Here is a 20197-nt window from a genome sequence, read left to right on the forward strand (position 1 = left end):
ATTGACAGGGACAGAGTGTTCCAATTTTGAAAAAAGACTGGAAAGGTTGGGTTTGTTTCCCTGGAGCAAATGAGTGAGCAGTGGAAGTAGAATTACAAAAAAGCATCTATGAAGTGTTTAGATGAGCATTTGAATGGCCAAGGAATTGAAGGGATTGGATCAAGTGCTGGAAAATGGAACTAATACAGCTGAGTGCCCAGTGATCATGGTGTACCAAATGATGTGTTTCCATGCTTTACGACTTTATGAAAAGTTAAAAAAACAATTTAAACTATTTGACTTTTTAAAATTCTTGTTTGTGGGTCCTCCCCTTCTTTATTATGTAAATATGACAGCATTCCTTCATACAAGAACTTTGCTAACTTCTGGCACTAAACTGAATTCTTGAAAACTTCATTCTTATAAACTTCATTCTTACACACCAATACATCAATGATCTGTCACAGGATGGTTTTTTGTTTAATCTGTTAAAGATCTATATTTAGAAAGCTCTGTCCAGTATGTAACTGTATTTTCAGTTCCTATTACCATACAAGGTTCCATCAGACTCCAACTATGACAACTGCTTTTGGATCCATTTGGGTTCAACAACAGACTTGGAGTGAGTGGCTTTGTCATTGAAATGAATACAGGTTCTCTGTGGGAACAAAGAAGGCACATGGCAACTGATAATTATCCTTGTATAAGGAAAAATGTGCTATGTAGCCTTCTGGGAGACTACTTGGTAGTGTGCGCTGACTTCATTACAATCATTATTGAAGCCTCATTAGAAAGAAGGCCCTGACAATGACCTATGAAAATCAGATACTTCTTTGTCACTAGCTCCTTTGTCTGTGTTTTTTTTAGTGATTTAATCAATTTTACTCATAACCTTAGAAGAGGATGCACACATTACTAAATTATACTCTAATCGTAATGTACAATAAAACAAAGTATGCAAGAGCTAATCAAACCTGTCTCTGTCATCTCTTGGGATTGTTTTTTAATATGTTTCTAAAATTAACTGCTAGCTAGATAAAGCCTGAGAACTAAAGCATCACGAACAGGGAGTACTGGCCAATCTCTCCTCTCTGGCTCTGCATCCAGTTCCCATATACTTCACTGAATCACATTAAAAAATATATTATATGTTCGGTAGGTTTAGAAATTATTACACACAGCTCTTGTTTAGATCACGACATCTGACAGAATTTCAGCATAGAACATCTGTGCTCAACTCCCTGGCATTTTTAAAGAACAAGAAATAAATCACAGTAAATCACAGGAAACTCATAATACATGAGCTCCAATAGAGACAGAAGTACTGGAGAAACTCAGCAGGTCACATGGCCATTGTGGAGAGAGAAACATTTCAGGTCTATGAGCCTTCACCAGAATGTCTCCGGTGGGGTAGGACGATGGTGTAGCACAGATGCTTCTCGGTTGGATTCTGACCTGCAGTGCTGTACAACTGGAGATTTTACATTCTCTGCACGGCTGGATGGATTTCCTCCAAGTGCTCCGAGATCCTCCCACATCCCAAAGACATACTGATTGGTTACTTGGCTCCTGTACCTACCAATTTGTGAAGATTAATAGCAAAATATATACAGCCTGGAACACTGACTCATTTTCTCTTCCCACAATTGCAGCCTGATTTAACCCGCTGAGCAATTCCAGAATATTCTATTGTTGCTTTAAAATTCCAGCATTAGCCATTTTTTCCACTTCCATCATATTCTCAACACTAGCTGACCTCCCAAGGCATTGCCCAGAGTAAATGAACAACTTGTTTTCCTGAGCAACGCACACAAAATGCTGGAGGAACTCAGCAGGTCCGGCAGAACCTACAGAATTGAATAAACTCTCTAGATCAAGGACTCCTTGGAGCTTCTGCTTTTGCTTGCACATTGGGAGGGTAGGGTGTGGTCAGTGCTTCTGCTGGTGCAGGTGCAGGGGTGGGGGGGAAAGGGGGTAGTCTATGCTTTTAGTGCTGCAGTGAAAAAAGGAATAACTCACTCAAGTCGGTAAGTGTGCATTAAAAAGAAACACGTCACAGGAGTATCGCCGTTTGAACAGCGGCAAATCAGAGATCAGCAGCAAGGAAAGAATCAAGTCATTCATGTCAGTGAGTGTGCATTAAAAAGCAGTGCTTCACGGGAGTTTTGATGTTTGAACAGCAGAGATTCAGATATCAACATTCAATAGCAAGTACAAATTAAAAATAAGGCTGTGGCAAGCAGTCTTTGTTGGAGTGGATAGCGTTGAGAGTGGGGATTTTGCAGCTTCAGTGAAGAGAAGCTTAAGTGAGAGAAGGACAAAAGCTGTAGGCAGATTTTTTTCCAGTTTATTTATTTTTTCCTTCTTTATAATTGCACGGTTAGAGAATTCGGGATGCCAGGCAGGATAGTTGATTGCTCCTCTTCAGGATGTGGGAAAGCAGGGAGACCTCCAGTGTCCCCGACAACTTCGCCTGCAAGAAGTGCATCCACCTGCAGCTTCTAACACTCTGTGTAATGAATTAGGATGCTGAGGCCCTGGTTGAGAAGAAAAAGGAGGTGTAAGCAGGTAGGAACATAAGATGTACTTGAGGAGTACAAGAAATGTAAGAGAGCACTTAAGAAAGAAATCAGGACAGCTAAAAGACACGAGGATTGCAAGGGACACAATTCATCCTCTGGAAGATCATAATGGTAATCTATTTATGGAGCCAAAAGAGATGAGGGAGATCTTAAACGGAACTGAAGCACTGATGTATATAGTGGACGTTGGAGATCAGACTTGGAAATGTCATGTGGACCAGATACCGGATGCTCAACCGAAGAACACACCTGAGTCGATTGCATCCAACAAGATGGACACATTACAGTCACCGGACTTGCCTCTAAGTGATGATCATGTCACTGACAGCAACGTGACATGGAAAACAGAGAATGTTGTCTTAGGCACCTACCAAACCCAATGTCACTCCACAGGTCCAGAGGCACTACAAGAATGTTATCGTTGACAAGATATCTACCAAACCTGGTGCTACTCCACAGGTCCAGAAGCACTATCCTGAAAGAAACAGTGTGGCATCCAAGTACAGTTCTGTATTTTTTTCCCCATGCATGCTGCCTGGCCTGCGGGGTTCCTCCAGCATTTTGTGTGTGTTGCTCGAATTTCCAGCATCTGCAAATTTTCTCTTACTTTAGAACTGTGAAGTTAGTTATGGACTGTTATTGTAAAAGCATTTTTTATTTGGAATATGGGTTGTGAAAGGGAAATTTAATGTTTTGTACATATAATATTTTAGATTGCATTAATCTAAAGGGGCAGGAAGTGTAATGTATGGATCTATTTCCTTTAGAGCAATGACCCCCCCCCCCCCCCCCCCCAGCACTACAGATGATCTGTTATCTGTGCACATGCATTGATCTGGTGTCTATGCATGCACATTTCTCTCTCTATCGCTTCTAAAGCTTTCTCCCACGTGCAAGCTTTTAATTAATTGATATGTACTTGTGCAACAGGAACTACCTTGGTGCTCCACTTGCAGTGCTAGAGGTTTTTGGATCACTGCATGAGAGGATGGGAAGAGTAAAACAGCAGAGTGTTGCCTCTCCTCCAATTGCATGGAAAAGAGCCACAAGGAGGAGAGAGTGTGTGCAATGGAGCTGGAAGGGAGAACCATTGGATGATAGGCAGAATGCTAGGGGGTAAAGAGAGAGTCGTTAGGCAGTGAGTACTCATAGAAGGTGGCAAGAAACAAAGGTGGTAATCCATTCTATGAGGTGGTGAGTAGGATGGAAGTGGCAGAAAAGAGAACTCATTTGCACCAATCTGTAAAATATTGATCCCTATCCCAGAGATCCCTTCACCTGTCACAACTCTGTAAAATTAAAATTTTTCAGTTCTGAGAAAGTGCCATTGACCAGAAAAGCTTGTTCCTATCTTCATGGATACTCCCAGAACTGCTCAGTATTTACTGGTTTAATTAGAATCTGCAATACCTGCAGTTTTATTGCTTTGGAATGTAAAAGCTGCCAGAAAATTAATAGTGACAACTAGGAGGATACAGCAATTTATAAATTTGAAAGACTGGAAATATCAAGGATGGCACAAGCCCAAATATCACAAAGCTCCGTGACTGAAGAAAAAAATAAAGCCAATGAGTTGAGCTGAATGCTGGCCCACTCAGTTTGGAGTTTTAACCTCCCAATACCATTTCACCAAAAAATAATATTCACTGTTGCAGCATGAAAATTACAAATCAAGGGTCACCAGATGGAAAACAGAAGGAAATAAAGAAGAATCCCTGTGGAGAAATATAGTTGTAGAGCTCAGAATCAGAACCAAGTTTAATATCAGGTGAAATTTGTTGTTTTCCGGTAGCAGTACATTGCAAGACATAATAATAAAACTAAACTAAGCAATACATATATAAAATTAATTAAAAGTAGTGTAAAGAGAGAGCAAAAAATTAAAACAAAATTAGTGAGGGAGTTTACATGAGTTAATTGTCCATTCAGAAATCTGATGGCAGAATGAAAGAAGCTGTTCCTAAAACACTGAGTATGTGTCTTCAGACTCCTATACCTCCTCCTTGAAGGTAGCAACGAGAAGAGGGCAAGTCCTGGGTGAGGGGGGTCTTTAATGACGGATACTGCCTTTTGAGGAATCACCTTTTGAATCACCTTGTTGCTGGGGCATCAAGTGGCCATGATGGCGCTGACTGAATGTTCAACTTTCTGCAGCTTTCTCTGATCTGTATATTTGCCCCTGAACACCAGATGGTGATGCAACCGGTTTGAATATTCTCCATGGACTATTTGTAGAAATTCGCAAGAGGCTTTGGTGACATATCAAGACTCCTCAAACTCCTAATGAAGCCACTTTTGTGCCTCATTTGTAATTGCATCAATATGTTGTTGCGCTCGGGATAGATCTTCAAAGATGTTGACACCCACGAACTTGAAACTGATCCCCCAATAAGGACTGGTGTCTGTTCCCTCAATTTCCTCTTCCTGAAGTCTATAATCCTTGTCTTACCAGCATTAAGTGCAAGGTTGTTGCTACAACACTACTCGACCAGCTGATCTATCTCACTCCTGTATGCCTCCTCATCTCCATCTGAAATTCTGCCAACAATAGTTATGTCATCAGCAAATTTATAGATGGCATTTGAGCTGCGCCTAACCACAGAGTCGTGTGTGCAGAGTAGAGTAATGGGCTTAGCCTGGATCCTTGATATGCGCCATTGTTGATTGTCAGCAGGAAAGAATAGAGGAGGAAGACTAATTGGATAATTCTTTCAAAAAGAAACCAAATGACCTCCTTTTGCAATGTGTATCCTACATTAGATTAAATACTAATTGAATGTTTATTTTAAATTCAGCAATTTCTGTAATAGGTTTCCTCCATTTTGCTGACACAACTTCAGTATATGACACAAAGGCCTCAAGCATGGGCATAAATGAAAAAGGAATGAAGACAACAAAAATATCAGAAATGAAAAAGCAAAGCGATACAAATATCTCAGCATCCACCAAGATTTTTGAATCATAACGTACAGGTTTAAAACAGTGACTGCAATTTTATTTAATATGTTGTAGTTGGTAAAAGCACACCTGTCTACTTACTCCACAATATGCATCGTTGTTAAATATCTGAGGTGGGAGTGGGTTTCCTTTCGCAGGCTGCTTCTCCTGAGGAATGTTGTGGTACATCCACAGTCTCTGATCTTCCAACATTGTTATATCAATCTCTTCAAATTCAATCTTGTTAGACTCCAGGAATCCCACAACATCTTGTTGTCGCTTCTTGATCTGAAATGAAACCAGAACTTCATTACGATTACTGATGATACAGCTATATAAAACCTAGGTGTGGTTGCACTTGGAACACTGACCAGCCTTGTTCATCATAGTGTAGGGCAGCGGCCCCAACCACCGGACCGCAAAGCATGTGCTACCGGGCCGCGAGGAAACGATATGATTTGGTGATAGAAGTCAGCTACACCTTTCCTCATTCCCTGTCACGCACTGTTGAGCCATTACGCATGCGAGGTCATTACTGGCGCGTCATCCATGTCAGTGCGGGAAGGAGATCAACTCCTCGAGCTTGCAAATGACAGCGGGCTGAAAAGTATGTTTGACACAACATCTCTGCCGGCATTCTGGATCAAAGTCAAGGCTGAATATTCTGAGATAGCCACGGAAGCACTGAAAACGTTGCTTGCATTTCCAAGATTTTTCTGCGAAGCGGAGTTTTCTGCAATAAATGCAACGAAAACTAAATTGCGGAATAGACTGGACATAAGGAACCCCCTTCGAGTATCGCTGTCTCCCATCATCCCTTGATAGGACCGTCTTGTTGCAGGAAAACAAGCCCAGAGCTCCCACTGATTCAGCGATATTGGTGTGTTGCAATGATTTTATATGTTCATATGGGGAAAATATGTGCTGTGTGTTTAATATCCAAGCGTTACTTAAAATGTTATGATGCTATTGACTTATATAACCATATAACAATTATAGCATGGAAACAGGCCATCTCCGCCCTTCTAGTCCGTGCCGAACGCTACTCTCACCTAGTCCCACCGACCTGCACTCAGCCCATAACCCTCCATTCATTTCCTGTCCGTTTACCTATCCAATTTTTCTTTAAATGATAATATCGAACCTGCCTCTACCACTTCCACTGGAAGTTCGTTCAACACTGACTTCAAGCTCCCCTGTCCTCCCCTGATAATTGACTTATCACTATATTCATGCGAGGAAGATATGCGCCGTGTTTAATATTAAATTCGTTAGATAAACCCTTTTAGAAACAAAATTGAGTGCATTAGCCACTTCTCACCTATATTCCGGTTGTGATTAACATCCCCCCCCCCCCCGAACAGAATCGCCAAAAACGATTTGCAGAGAAAAAAAAAATCAGCAGGACCACGCATGTGCACTTGTGCCTGCGCAAGGCTTCATGGTTATTATAGTCTTTCTCTGGGTAAACAAAACGTATTTGACTGCAACTCTTGTCCCTTGGCAACCCTACCCGCCCCCCCCCCCCCCCCCGCCGCCGGGTCGGCCGGTCCGCAAGAATATTGTCAATATTAAACCGGTCCGCAGTGCAAAGAAGGTTGGGGACCCCTGGTGTAGGGAGCTAGAGAAGGTATAGAAAGGGTTCACAAGGTGAAGGAGGCTGGTAACCTTAGGTTTGTAAAATCATGAAGGGATAAATAAGATTAATTGCCACAGCCTTTATTCCTTGGGGTCTGGGTCTATAATGAGGAAAAAAAGATTGGGGGGGGGGGGGGGAGAGATTGAAGGAGGACCTAAATGGCCATTTTGTTTACATAAAAAGGATGAGCATGTGGAGTGAGCTGTGAGAGGAATTGGAAGATGCGGGTGCAATTATAATGCTTAAAAGACAATTGGACAGATAGGTAAGATGTAGAGCAGTGGTTCGCAAAGTAGGCAACTTTGACCCCCCGGGATAGTGGGAATTAATAAAGAGGTAAAGAAAAAAAAGGGGCAGGGACAGGAATGCTCGTTAGCAACAGGGCAGCTGAGGGATTACAGGCTTAATTTAAGAAATGAATTACTTATTATAAGCATTTGATACTCAGTGGCTCTTAACTGATTACAATGATTACTTCATCTCTTGCTAACCACCGTTCTCTTAGATTTTGCTTGAAGCGCCTTATAACTGCTGAAAAGCAATGTGACACTTCTATATTTGGCATATCATGACAAATTTGGACTGAAGAAATCGCTTTGTTTCCAGGCCTGACACACACTATTACTGCACACTACTGTAGTGCAGTGTTAGTTAGTACAATTCCCATTCACTAATCACGCAGTGATGCAATTCCTGTGAATTGGGGTATGACGTTCAAAGTTTATAATCTGCCTTTTCGAATGGTCTTGACCACATTTCTCTGGCCCAAGGCCCAATTGAGATATTGCTGCCCCTCCTGATGTACCTTTATGCAGAAAGTCAGGTTTTGCCTGAGTTATGATTTTGCCATAAACTTTCTCATTTATTGATATTCATAAGACCATAAGACAAAGGAGCAGAAGTCGGCCATTCGGCCCATTGAGTCTGCTCCGCCATTTTATCATGAGCTGATCCATTCTCCCATTTAGTCCCACTCCCCCGCCTTCTCACCATAACCTTTGATGCCCTGGCTACTCAGATACCTATCAATCTCTGCCTTAAATACACCCAATGACTTGGCCTCCACTGCTGCCCGTGGCAACAAATTCCATAGATTCACCACCCTCTGACTAAAAAAATTTCTTCGCATTTCTGTTCTGAATGGGCGCCCTTCAATCCTTAAGTCATGCCCTCTTGTAGTAGACGCCCCCATCATGGGGAACAACTTTGCCACATCCACTCTGTCCATGCCTTTCAACATTCGAAATGTTTCTATAAGGTCTCCCCTCATTCTTCTAAACTCCAAGGAATACAGTCCAAAAGCGGACAAACGTTCCTCATACATTAACCCTCTCATTCCGGGAATCATTCTAGTGAATCTTCCCTGTACCCTCTCCAACGTCAGCACATCCTTTCTCAAATAAGGAGACCAAAACTGCCCACAGTACTCCGAGTGAGGTCTCACCAGCACCTTATAGAGCCTCAACATCACATCCCTGCTCCTATACTCGATTCCTCTAGAAATGAATGCCAACATTGCATTCACCTTCTTCACCACCAACTCAACCTGGAGGTTAACCTTAAGGGTATCCTGTACGAGGACTCCCAAGTCCCATTGCATCTCAGAACTTTGAATTTTTTCACCATTTAAATTATAGTCTCCCCATTTATTTCTTCTGCCAAGTGCATAACCATACACTTTCCAACATTGTATTTCATTTGCCACTTTTTTGCCCATTCTTCCAATCTACCCAAGTCTCTCTGCAGACTTTCTGTTTTCTCAGCACAACCGGCCCCTCCACCTATCTTCGTATCGTCAGCAAACTTAGCCACAAAGCCATCTATTCCATAATCCAAATCGTTGATGTACAATGTAAAAAGAAGCAGCCCCAACACGGACCCCTGTGGAACACCACTGGTAACCGGCAGCCAACCAGAATAGGATCCCTTTATTCCCACTCTCTGTTTCCTGCCAATCAGCCAATGCTCTATCCACGTATGTAACTTTCCTGTAATTCCATGGGCTCTTATCTTGTTAAGTAGCCTCATGTGTGGCACCTTGTCAAAGGCCTTCCGAAAATCCAAATATACAACATCCACTGCATCTCCCTTGTCTAGCCTACTGGTAATTTCCTCAAAAAATTGTAATAGGTTTGTCAGGCAGGACTTTCCTTTAAGGAATCCATGCTGAGTTCTGCCTATCTTGTCATATGCCTCCAGGTAATCTGTAACCTCATCCTTGACAATCGACTCCAACAACTTCCCAACCACCGATGTCAAGCTAACAGGTCTATAATTTCCTTTTTGCTTCCTTGCCCCCTTCTTAAATAGCAGAGTGACATTTGCAATCTTCCAGTCCTCTGGAACCATGCCAGAATCTATCTACTTTTGAAAGATCATCGCTAATGCCTCCACAATCTCCACAGCTACTTCCTACAGAACACGTGGGTGCATTCCATCTGGTCCGGAAGATTTATCTACCTTTAGACTATTCAGCTTCCTGAGTACTTTCTCTGTCGTAATTGTGACTGCGCACATTTCTCTTCCCTGCCACCCTTGAGTGTCCAGTATACTGCTGATGTCTTTCTCAGTGAAGACTGATGCAAAATACTCGTTCAGTTCCTCCACCATCTCCTTATCTCCCATTACAATTTTTCCAGCATCATTTTCTATCGGTCCTATATCTACTCTCACCTGTTTTTAACTCTTTATATACTCGAAAAAGCTTTTAGTATCCTCTTTGATATTATTTGCTAGCTTCCTTTCATAGTTAATCTTTTCCCTCTTAATGACCTCCTTAGTTTCCTTTTGTAAGGTTTTAAAAACTTCCCAATCCTCTGTCTTCCCACTAATTTTTGCTTCCTTGTATGCCCTCTCCTTTGCTTTAACTTTGGCTTTGACTTCTCTTGTCAACCACACTTGCATCCTTTTTCCATTCAAAAATTTCTTCTTTTTTGGAATATACCTGTCTTGCACCTTCCTCACTTCTCGCATAAACCCCAGCCACTGCTGCTCGGCCGTCTTTCCCGCCGGTGTCCCTATCCAGTCAACTTTGGCCAGTTCCTCTCTCACGCCATTGTAATTTCCTTTACTCCACTGAAATACCGACACATCAGATTTCAGCTTCTCTTTTTCAAATTTCACAGTGAACTCAATCATGTTATGATCAGTGCCTCCGAAGGGTTCCTTCACCTCAATCTCTCTAATCACCTCCGGTACATTACACAATACGCAATCCAGTACAGCCGATTCCCTAGTGGGCTCAACAACAAGCTGTTCTAAAAAACCATCTTGCAGACATTCTACAAATTCTCTCTCTTGAGATCCAGTGCCAACCTGATTTTCCCAATCCACTTGCATGTTAAAATCACCTACAATTACCATAACACTGCCCTTCTGACAAGCTTTTTCTATTTCCTGTTGTAATTTGTAGTCCACATCACTGTAGCTGTTTGGAGGCCTATAAATAACTGCCATCAGGGTCCTTTTACCCCTGAGATTTCTTAGCTCAACCCATAAAGATTCTGCACCTTTCGATCCTATAATCACCTCTAATAATTTAATTTCATTTCTTACCAATAAAGCCACGCCTCCCCCTCTGCCTACCTTCTTATCCTTCTGATACACCGTGTATCCTTGGATGTTCAGCTCCCACAGATATGCATCCTTTAGCCACGTCTCAGTGATGGCCACAATATCATACCTGCCAATCTGTAGCTGTACGACAAGATCATCCACTTTATTCCTTATGCTGCGTGCATTTAAGTATAACACCTTAAAGACCAGTATTTGGTACTTTTCGGTTTGATTTCACTGCAACTTTATTGCACTGCAACTCATCCCAATGGCTACAAATTTGCCCCATCAGCTACCTCTTTCCTGACATCTTTACTGCTCACTATCTTAGATTTATTTCTGTTTTCCCCTTCCTCCGTTCTGTCATTCCGGTTCCCATCCCCCTGCCAAATTAGTTTAAACCCTCCCTAACAGCTCTATTAAACTTTCCCGCCAGGATATTGGTCCCCTTCGGGTTCAGGTGTAACCTGTCCTTTTTGAAGAGGTCATACTTCCCCCAGAAGAGATCCCAATTATCCAAGAATCTGAAGCCCTGCCCCCTGCACCAGTCTCTTAGCCACGCATTCATCTGCCTGATCCTACTATTCTTGCTCTCACTAGTACGTGGCACAGGTAGCAATCCCGAGATTTCTACCCTGGAGGTCCTGCTTCTCAACTTTCTTCCTAACTCCTGGAAATCTCTCTTCAGGATCCCCTCCTTTGTCCTATCTATGTCATTGGTACCAACATGTACCAAGACAACTGGCTGCTTACCTCCCCCTTCAGAATATTCAGGACCCGATCCGAGACATCCCATACCCTGGCACCTGGGAGGCAACACACCATGCGGGTATCTCAATCAGGCTCACAGAATCTCCTGTCCGTTCCCTGAGTATGGAATCCTCTATGACTACCGCATTCCTCTTCTCCCTCCTTCTCTCCTGCACGACAGCGCCAAGCTCGGTGCCAGAGACCCAAGTACAGCATCAGTGCTTGATGCTGTACTTAAACCATAGGCAATTAACCATGGTTGTTAATCTATGATGAAAATTGCAGAAGCAGACTAAATGAAAAAGAAATGTTGACAATATGGTGTGGAATAGCTGAAATATGAGTTTACACCAGCATCAAACAACCAATGGTAGCCAATGTGTCTGTTGTGTGAAAGAAGTTTTTTCAAATGAGGCAATGAAACCATTCAGGCTCCTTGACTATTTGAAGGGAATAAGAACCTGGCTTACTTTCAGTCACTTTGTGAAGACTTTCAGAAATAGAAAGCACTTCCAAACCTACCCGGCAGCACTTCTCAACAAAACAATGATGGTTTATGTGCTTCATATGTTTCATTGCTCATTGCCAAACCTGGAAAGCCCCATACAATTGGAGAACAACTGATTCTGCCAGCAGGAAGGAAGGTTTTGAGTACAGTTTTGCATAAGAACCAGGTAATTAAGTTAATAAAAAATTAAAGCGATTCTGCACAACTCCACCGTTCAGATGATTAAATGAAATGTCTGAGAATGTGGAAGATACACTGTGCAAAATACCTGGGACAACAGAATTTACTCTGCAGTTGGATGAGTCAACTTCACCAGGTAACAAATCTTTGCTTCTTGGTTATTTTTGCTTTATCAAAGATGAAAGAATAGTTTAAGAGGTGTTATTTGCAAGAGAACTAAAAACAGATACAAAGGGGAGTCAATATTTCAGGTCAGTGGTCAATATTCCAAAGGGAAGGTCATTCCTCTCACCAACATTCTTGCTTGTGCAACAGATGGCGGACCATCAATGATGGAACACCACCATGAGATTACTAATTTCTTGGAAAAAAAAATCTGTACCTAGCATATTTACAATTCTCTGTATAATTCACAGACAGCATATTGTTTCAAAAAAACCTTATGTGATCAGCTGTACAAATCATTAAATGCAGTTATCACAACTGTAAATAAAATTAAATCTCATGCACTGAATTGACTATTCTGAGAGCTTTGTATTGAGAACAAATAGGAGTTTGAATGCTTGCTATTGCACACAGAAATCGGATGGCTCGCAAGAGGAAACTCCCTGAGATGCTTTTTTGCACCTTTTGAAACTGTGATAAAATTCTTTGAACACTTGTATGATTAATTTAGTAACCTACTCAAGAATATTAGGCATAAAATTGTTTATTTGTCAGAATCACCTGCAAAGTTTAATGAAATTAATCTTCAACTGCAAGGAAATGATGTGAATTTTATCAAAGTCAAATCAGTCGACTCCACAATTCTGTCCAAGTTAACCCTATTTAAGTATAAATTGGGCCTCAATCTTTTCCAATTTCTGAGCCTCCCCAAGTTGGAAGAGAAAGAAAGAACACCAGATGGTGATCTTCAAGTATGCTGCTCCCACCTGAGTGAGCTGCACAAAGACATGTCAGAGAGATTTCAGGAACTTCTCTTGATCCAAATTCCAAATCGGGGAATAAATTCATTGTTGAATACTTGTAATGAGGAATTAACAGGAAGGATAGACGAAGAACTGATCTCGCTACAAAATAACTCTGAACTGAAGCTAAGGTTCAAAAAAATTGCATCAAGACCTTTGGTTGCAGAAAGAAATCTCTGAACACTATCCTTCACTGTGGTCTTATTTGCCCTTCCAACATAATATTCAGCAGTCACCCAACTTCCTTCAAGGCAACAAAACAGACTGTAAATTACCGAACATGGGGATCTGATACTCCTTCTGAGTGGCATTCAGCCTGAGCGATTAAGTTCCTGTGCAACTACAAACAAGGCACGAAAGCAGTGACACTTCATTAGGAGTTTGAGGAGCCTTGGTATGTCACCAATGACTCTTGCAAATTTCTACAGATGCATCATGGAGATCATTCCTACTGGTTGCATCACCATCTGGTAAAGAGGACCCACTGCACAGAATCAGAAAAGGGTGCAGAGTTGCAAAACTCCATCATTGGCATTAGCCTCCCCAGCATCAAGGACATCTTCAAAAGGTGATACCTCAAAAAGACTGTATCCATCATTAAGGACCTCAATCACCCAAGATATGTCCTCTTTTCATTGCTACTATCAATGAGGTGGTACAGGAGCCTGAAGAGACACACACATTTCAGGAATGGCTTCTTCCCTTCCACCATCAGATTTCTGAATGGACAATGAACCCATGAACACTACCTCACTTTTTTTTTGCTCTCTATTTGCATTACTTATTTAAATTTTTAAAATATATACTTATTGCAATTTAGAGTTTTTTTATTATTATGTATTGCAATGTACTGCTGTATAACAATAAATTTCACAACATATGCCAGTGATATTAAACACGATTCTGATTCCAACTGCAGATAATGAAATCTGCAAAAATCAAACAATCTGCTGCAGAACATCAGACAGTGCAGCATCTGCGGAGGTGAAAAAAAATTAGATCATAATACCATTAGAAATAGGAGCAGAATTTAGTCCATCAAGTCTGCTCCACCATTCCATCATGGTTGATCCCAGATCGACCCAACCACGTAGACTGCCTTTTTGCCATATCCTTGATGCCGTGACTGATCAGGAAACTTTCACCTTACGCCTTAAAATTACCCATGGACTTGGCCTCCACTGCAGTCTGTGGAAGAGAATTCCACAGATTTACTACTCTCTAGCTTAAATAAAATCCTCCTTACCTCTGTTCTAAAGGATCACCACTCAATTTTGAGGTTGTATCCTCTAGTTCTGGATACCTCCACCATAGAAATATCTTCTCCACATCCACGCTATCTAGTCCTTTCAATATTCAATAGGTTTCAATGAGGTCCCCCAGCATTCTTCTAAATTCCAGTGAGTACAGGCTCAAAGCTGCCAAATGCTCCTCATATCTTAACCCCTCATTCCCGGAATCATCCTTGTGAACCTTCTCTAGACTCTCTCCATGTCAATGTTTTGAGTTTGGTAGCTCAGGTCTTCCTTTCAAGAGTCAAGATCTCAGGCTGTTATTCCAGTGACATGCTACCATGCTATCACATCACTGATCTAAGAAGCATATTTAATATGCATAGGTTTGTGTTTCTCATCTTTCCTTATGACATTGAAGGAGACTACTTGGCTAATAGCACCTGCAGCTTATTGTATGCTCAAGATTATAGGCAGCACAGTAGTTAGCACAAGGATATTGCTAATACAGTGCTTGCTGTAAGGTCAGTGTTTAATTCCCACTGCTATTTGTAAAGAGTTTGTACGTTCTTACCTTGACCACATACCTTTCCCAAGTGCTCCAGTTCCTCCCTACATTCTAAGGATGTATGGTAATCTTTATCATTATTGCATGCTCAAGATTTAAATACATTTCAATGCTTTTCAGTAGCCAGATCTTCCTGTGAATAGTGAAGACTTCTGGCTGCTAGAAGTATATAAAATTATGAGGGGCACAGATAGGTTAAGGTGATCAAGTCTCCCCCCCGTCCCCCAGAATGTCAAATATAAGGGGCATAGCTTTAAGCTCAAGACTGGGAGGGGGCAAGTTTAAAGGAGGCAAATTTTTTTTTGGACACAGACAGTAGTGAATGTCTGGCGTATGCTGCTGGAGAAATTGTAGAAGATACAATCGTCATCATTATGTGCTGTGTTGTATGACCTAAGCAAACATGGTCTTCTATCTTCCATTCTGAGAGGTTATTAGAACTGAGATGCAACACATGAATGTCAACCGCTATTTTTTTCCATCAATTTTTTCCCTAACTGCAAGATGTTGGAGTTTCTCTTTCGCAGTACATGTCCCAAAAATTCCATCTGCCATTTCCTGATTGATAACATCAGCTCTCCTCTTATTTCGGCTTTTCACTACACTTCCTCATTTACACCTCAGGGCATATTCAAAACCGGACTCCAGCAATGACCATGGACACCGTCACAGCGATTGCGCAACCACCAACTGCGACTCCAGCCTTGAACTCCTACAGATGCTGCCTGGCCTGCTGCGTTCACCAGCAACTTTGATGTGTGTTCCTCATTTATTACTCTGTCCTGCCACGATATGTTCAGTCTTCTCAAAAATCCAATAGCAGATACAATAGCAACATTTAAAAAGCATTTAGGTTGAAAAACCAACAGGCAAGGTTTGGAGGGATTTGGACTTCATACAAGCAGATGGGATTAGTTTGGGTTGTAATCAAGATCAGAACAAACAATGGGTAAAAGTGTAAACACTAGGAATTCTGCAGATGCTGGAAATTCAAGCAACACACATCAAAGTTGCTGGTGAATGCAGCAGGCCAGGCAGCATCTCTAGGAAGAGGTACAGTGGACGTTTTGCGCCAAGACCCTTCGTCAGGACTAACTGAAGGAAGAGCTAGTAAGAGATTTGAAAGTGGGAGGGGGAGGGGGAGATCCAAAATGATAGGAGAAGACAGGAGGGGGAGGGATGGAGCCAAGAGCTGGACAGGTGATTGGCAAAAGGGATATGAGAGGCTCATGGGACAGGAGGCCCAGGGAGAAGGAAAAGGGGGAGAGGGGGAAACCCAGAGCACATCTTTTCCCTGCCCACTCTCTCTGCTTTCCACAGGGATCGCTCCCTACACGACTCCCTTGTCCATTCGTTCCCCCCCATCCCTCTCCACTGATCTCCCTCCTGGGACTTATCCTTGTAAGCGGAACAAGTGCTACACATGCCCTTACATTTCCTCCCTTACCACCATTCAGGGCCCCAGACAGTCCTTCCAGGTGAGGCGACACTTCACCTGTGAGTCGGCTGGGGTGATATACTGCATCTGGTGCTCCCGATGTGGCCTTCTATATATTGGCGAGACCTGACGCAGACTGGGAGATTGTTTTGCTGAACACCTATGCTCTGTCCGCCAGAGAAAGCAGGATTTCCCAGTGGCTACATTTCAATTCCACATCTCATTCCCATTCTGATATGTCTGTCCACGGCCTCCTCTACTGTAAAGATGAAGCCACACTCAGGTTGGAGGAACAACACCTTATATTCCGTCTGGGTAGCCTCCAACCTGATGGCATGAACACTGACTTCTCTAACTTCTGCTTGTGTCCCACCTCCCCCTCGTACCCCATCCGTTATTTATTTATATACACACATTCTTTCTCTCTCTCCCTCTCCTTTTTCTCCCTCTGACTATACCCCTTGCCCATCCTCTGGGTTCCCCCCTCCCCCTTTTCCTTCTCCCTGGGTCTCCTGTCCCATGATCCTCTCATATCCCTTTTGCCAATCACCTGTCCAGCTCTTGGCTCCATCCCTCCCCCTCCTGTCTTCTCCTATCATTTTGGATCTCCCCCTCCCCCTCCCACTTTCAAATCTCTTACTAGCTCTTCCTTCAGTTAGTCCTGACGAAGGGTCTCGGCCCAAAACATCGATTGTACCTCTTCCTAGAGATGCTGCCTGGCCTGCTGCGTTCACCAGCAACTTTGAAATGGGCTAAAAGACCTGTTTCTGTATTGCACAGTAATAGGAATTTCTTCTTCTTTTCTGTTTTTTTAAAAAATCACAAAGAACAACATGATGGCATTGTGCTAGATTCCATTAATCTGGCAACATTAGACAAACAAAAGGAACGCAGCTCTCTGGATGTTTTAAAAGGTCAAAGATCTCTCATGATCCTATCACTGGGGCAATGATGTAGCTATGCTACTTACAATTAACATGGCTACAATACTAACAATCTCAAGATTTTGGCAGCTTTCCAGGCATAACGTAATCCTGTCCTTCAGGAGTGATGTCTTAAAATGGACTCACTATAATATGGAATTTACTAGCTAATTTAAACAAATGATAGAGCTCAAGTGAAAAGCAAAAAAAAATGCACATGTTGAAAATACGAAATAAAAAACAGGACAACATTATCTTAACCTGGTGGTCCACCAGGACGATGTTGACTCCCAGGAAAGCAATTCCACTACTTCCACTCCCACTCTAGTTATTTCCTTGCCGTTGTATTCACTCTCAGCTCCCCTGATTTCTTTTGCTATTAATCTACAATAAGGGGCAGGCTATGTGACCTATGTAACCAACTAATACATTTTTGGAACGTTGGAGGAAGCTTATGCAGAGAAGGCACAGTCTCCATAGAAACTGCCGCTGAAGTCAGAATCAGAGCTGCATGCCTAGAACTGAGGGGCAACAACACTGTCGTCTCCACCATCATTCTCTGCATCTGGAGATATTCTGCCGATCTAAAACATCAGCCATTTCTTGCCCTACAAAACCTGACTGAATTGCCAAATTTCTCCAGCACTTTTGTCTTTACTGGAGTGTGATGCATGTCATGCTGGCAGAGTCAGTTTGCTGTTGTTGTATTTAGTCTGGAAACCATGGGATTTACGGCAATATTCATTTAGGGGAAAAAAACTTGCATTTATAGTTTAATTATAAACGATCCAAAGGCATTTCAAAATATTTTATGCCCAATCTAGTGTTTTAGAAGTGGTGTGCACTTCTGTGGAATACATCTTTTCATATACAAGTCTGCATTTATTAACATTATCACCAATTTTACTGGTCAGGTATTGGAAAGAAAAATGCACTACCATGTATTCTGGCCCTTTCAATGACCTTTATAAGAATATTCAAATGAATAAGATAATACAATTTCAGATAGAGCATGCCCTTGTTTTAAAGAAAAATATAGGACAGATCTTCTGTAAGAACTGTGTAGACCTTCCATGAGGGAAGTTCTTAACTGACTTAATCCTGAATGAGAGCTGATCTGCTCTGGATGCCTGGTGTCAGCGAATTTTTCATGGAGCTCAGTAAGGCATCATTGATTTCCAGACACACCTCAGGTCACAGACTGTGAAATCTGTCCTGTCAGCCAATGTTGTCTTGGTAAGCCTAAAGCTAGTTCTGTCACCCTGCTGAAATGAATGGTTATTTGGCAGGAGAACATAGAACTTTCCACATGATACAATTATGTTGATTCAAACATCTTTGAATCTGAAAGACCTTCACAAACTTTAGTAACAGTGAGACATAGACAGCTGGTAAGCCTGAGGTGGGACCTCACTGGCTGTGAAAATTGCTGCGTGTGTGAAGCCAGCTTCTTGCACCAAGACTTTCTCATACTATATCACAGCCTGCAGACAAGTTGGAAGCCCAGTTCTGATGGAAGACTATACCGTGGCCACACAGCAGATAAGACCATGCCCCAATGTGTGAGACAAACAATTTTGTTTCAGATCAAGAACCTTCAACAGGCCCAAAACATTGACATTTTATGCTCCTCCATAGATGCTGCCTGACTTGCTGAGTTCCTCCAGCATTTTGTGTGTGTTGCTCAAGATTTCCAGCATCTGCAGAATCTCCTGTTTTTAAGACTTGTTTCAGATGGTGTTATGTAATTTGCTAATTCCCTTGTACATACAAGGAGTGTTCAAATTCATAATTTCATGGTCAGACATAAAAGGTGGTCATTTTTCCTTTGGGTAGCTTGATTAATTCATTAGTATAGTCAGAGACAAAATAGAGGTTTTACTAAGAAAAAAGTATTTTTAAAAACCTTAGTTCTAGGAGAAGCAGATGACACAAGTTCAATAATTTTGCATTCTTAACAGAGAAATAACTTTTTAAGTAAACATCTAAGGAATCAGTCCCAATTTCAATCTAAATTCACTTCCCATGATTCCTAGATGAAAGCAATGAAATGACTCATTCACTTCACTATTTACCTCAGCCTGCAAGCACAGAGCATGCCATCTAAGATATGTACCGCTACAACTTATCAGTGCTTCTTCCACCACCACCACTACTATTTGGAACATTCACACACGGCAGGCATCTGGGAACAGTGGGTATGCCTCTATGTTGCCTAATATTCTCATTTAGAAATGTGTTGCCAACCCTTCATCTCTGGAATAATTCCTTGAACTTGGTACCTAATAACATTGCAAAAAATAATTTCACAACAAAGTCTCAGAGGTTGAAGACAGCAGCTCTTGATCACCACCTCCCCTGGATTAATCGGGGATGGGCAATAAATTTTGACTGTGTAGCAATGGTCACATTCCAACAAGAGAAAGTAGATAAACATTTTATGAAGGTTCAGGTTAATAACGTATACTATTTTGTGAAAGTATGTTCATTCCATTTTATTTTTAAAAAAAAGAATGACTTAAATGTCACAAAACACAATCCTATCAAATTTAGGGATTTCTTTTTTCTGAATAAACAAAAGGTCATCAACCTTAAATGTTAACTCTACTACTCTCTCCATATCTTCTGCCTGATCTGTGCATTTCCAGCACTGTTGTATTTTTATTTCAACATTTGCACTTTTTAAAAAATGATTTCTATTAAGTTCAGGTTTTATAAAAATATTCAGCATGAGAGCTTCTGCAGATGCTGGAAATCCAGAGTAACACAATCAAAATGCTGAGGAAACTCAACAGATCAGCAGCATCTATGTGGGGCAATAAAAACCTGATATTTCAGGCCAAGACCCTTCACTGACCCTTGCTGCCAGATCGCAAGAGAAGGAGTTTGTTGAATGCCTACGAGATAGTTTTTTAGAGCAACTTGTGTTTGAGCTTGC

The 20197-nt window shown here is 41.7% G+C and overlaps 1 protein-coding gene across 1 annotated transcript in view; it reads right to left on the bottom strand.

Moving 5' to 3' along the window:
- Window positions 1-20197, bottom strand: part of sh3bgrl2 (SH3 domain binding glutamate-rich protein like 2) — an 83550-nt gene that overhangs the window by 31904 nt on the left and 31449 nt on the right. Inside the window, exon 2 of the mRNA XM_072250187.1 lies at window positions 5601-5786. Coding sequence (XP_072106288.1) covers window positions 5601-5786 — 186 coding nt within the window. The remainder of the gene's footprint in view (window positions 1-5600; window positions 5787-20197) is intronic.

The sequence above is a fragment of the Mobula birostris genome, chromosome 2 (assembly GCF_030028105.1).
Source record: "Mobula birostris isolate sMobBir1 chromosome 2, sMobBir1.hap1, whole genome shotgun sequence".
Classification (NCBI taxonomy): domain Eukaryota; kingdom Metazoa; phylum Chordata; class Chondrichthyes; order Myliobatiformes; family Myliobatidae; genus Mobula; species Mobula birostris.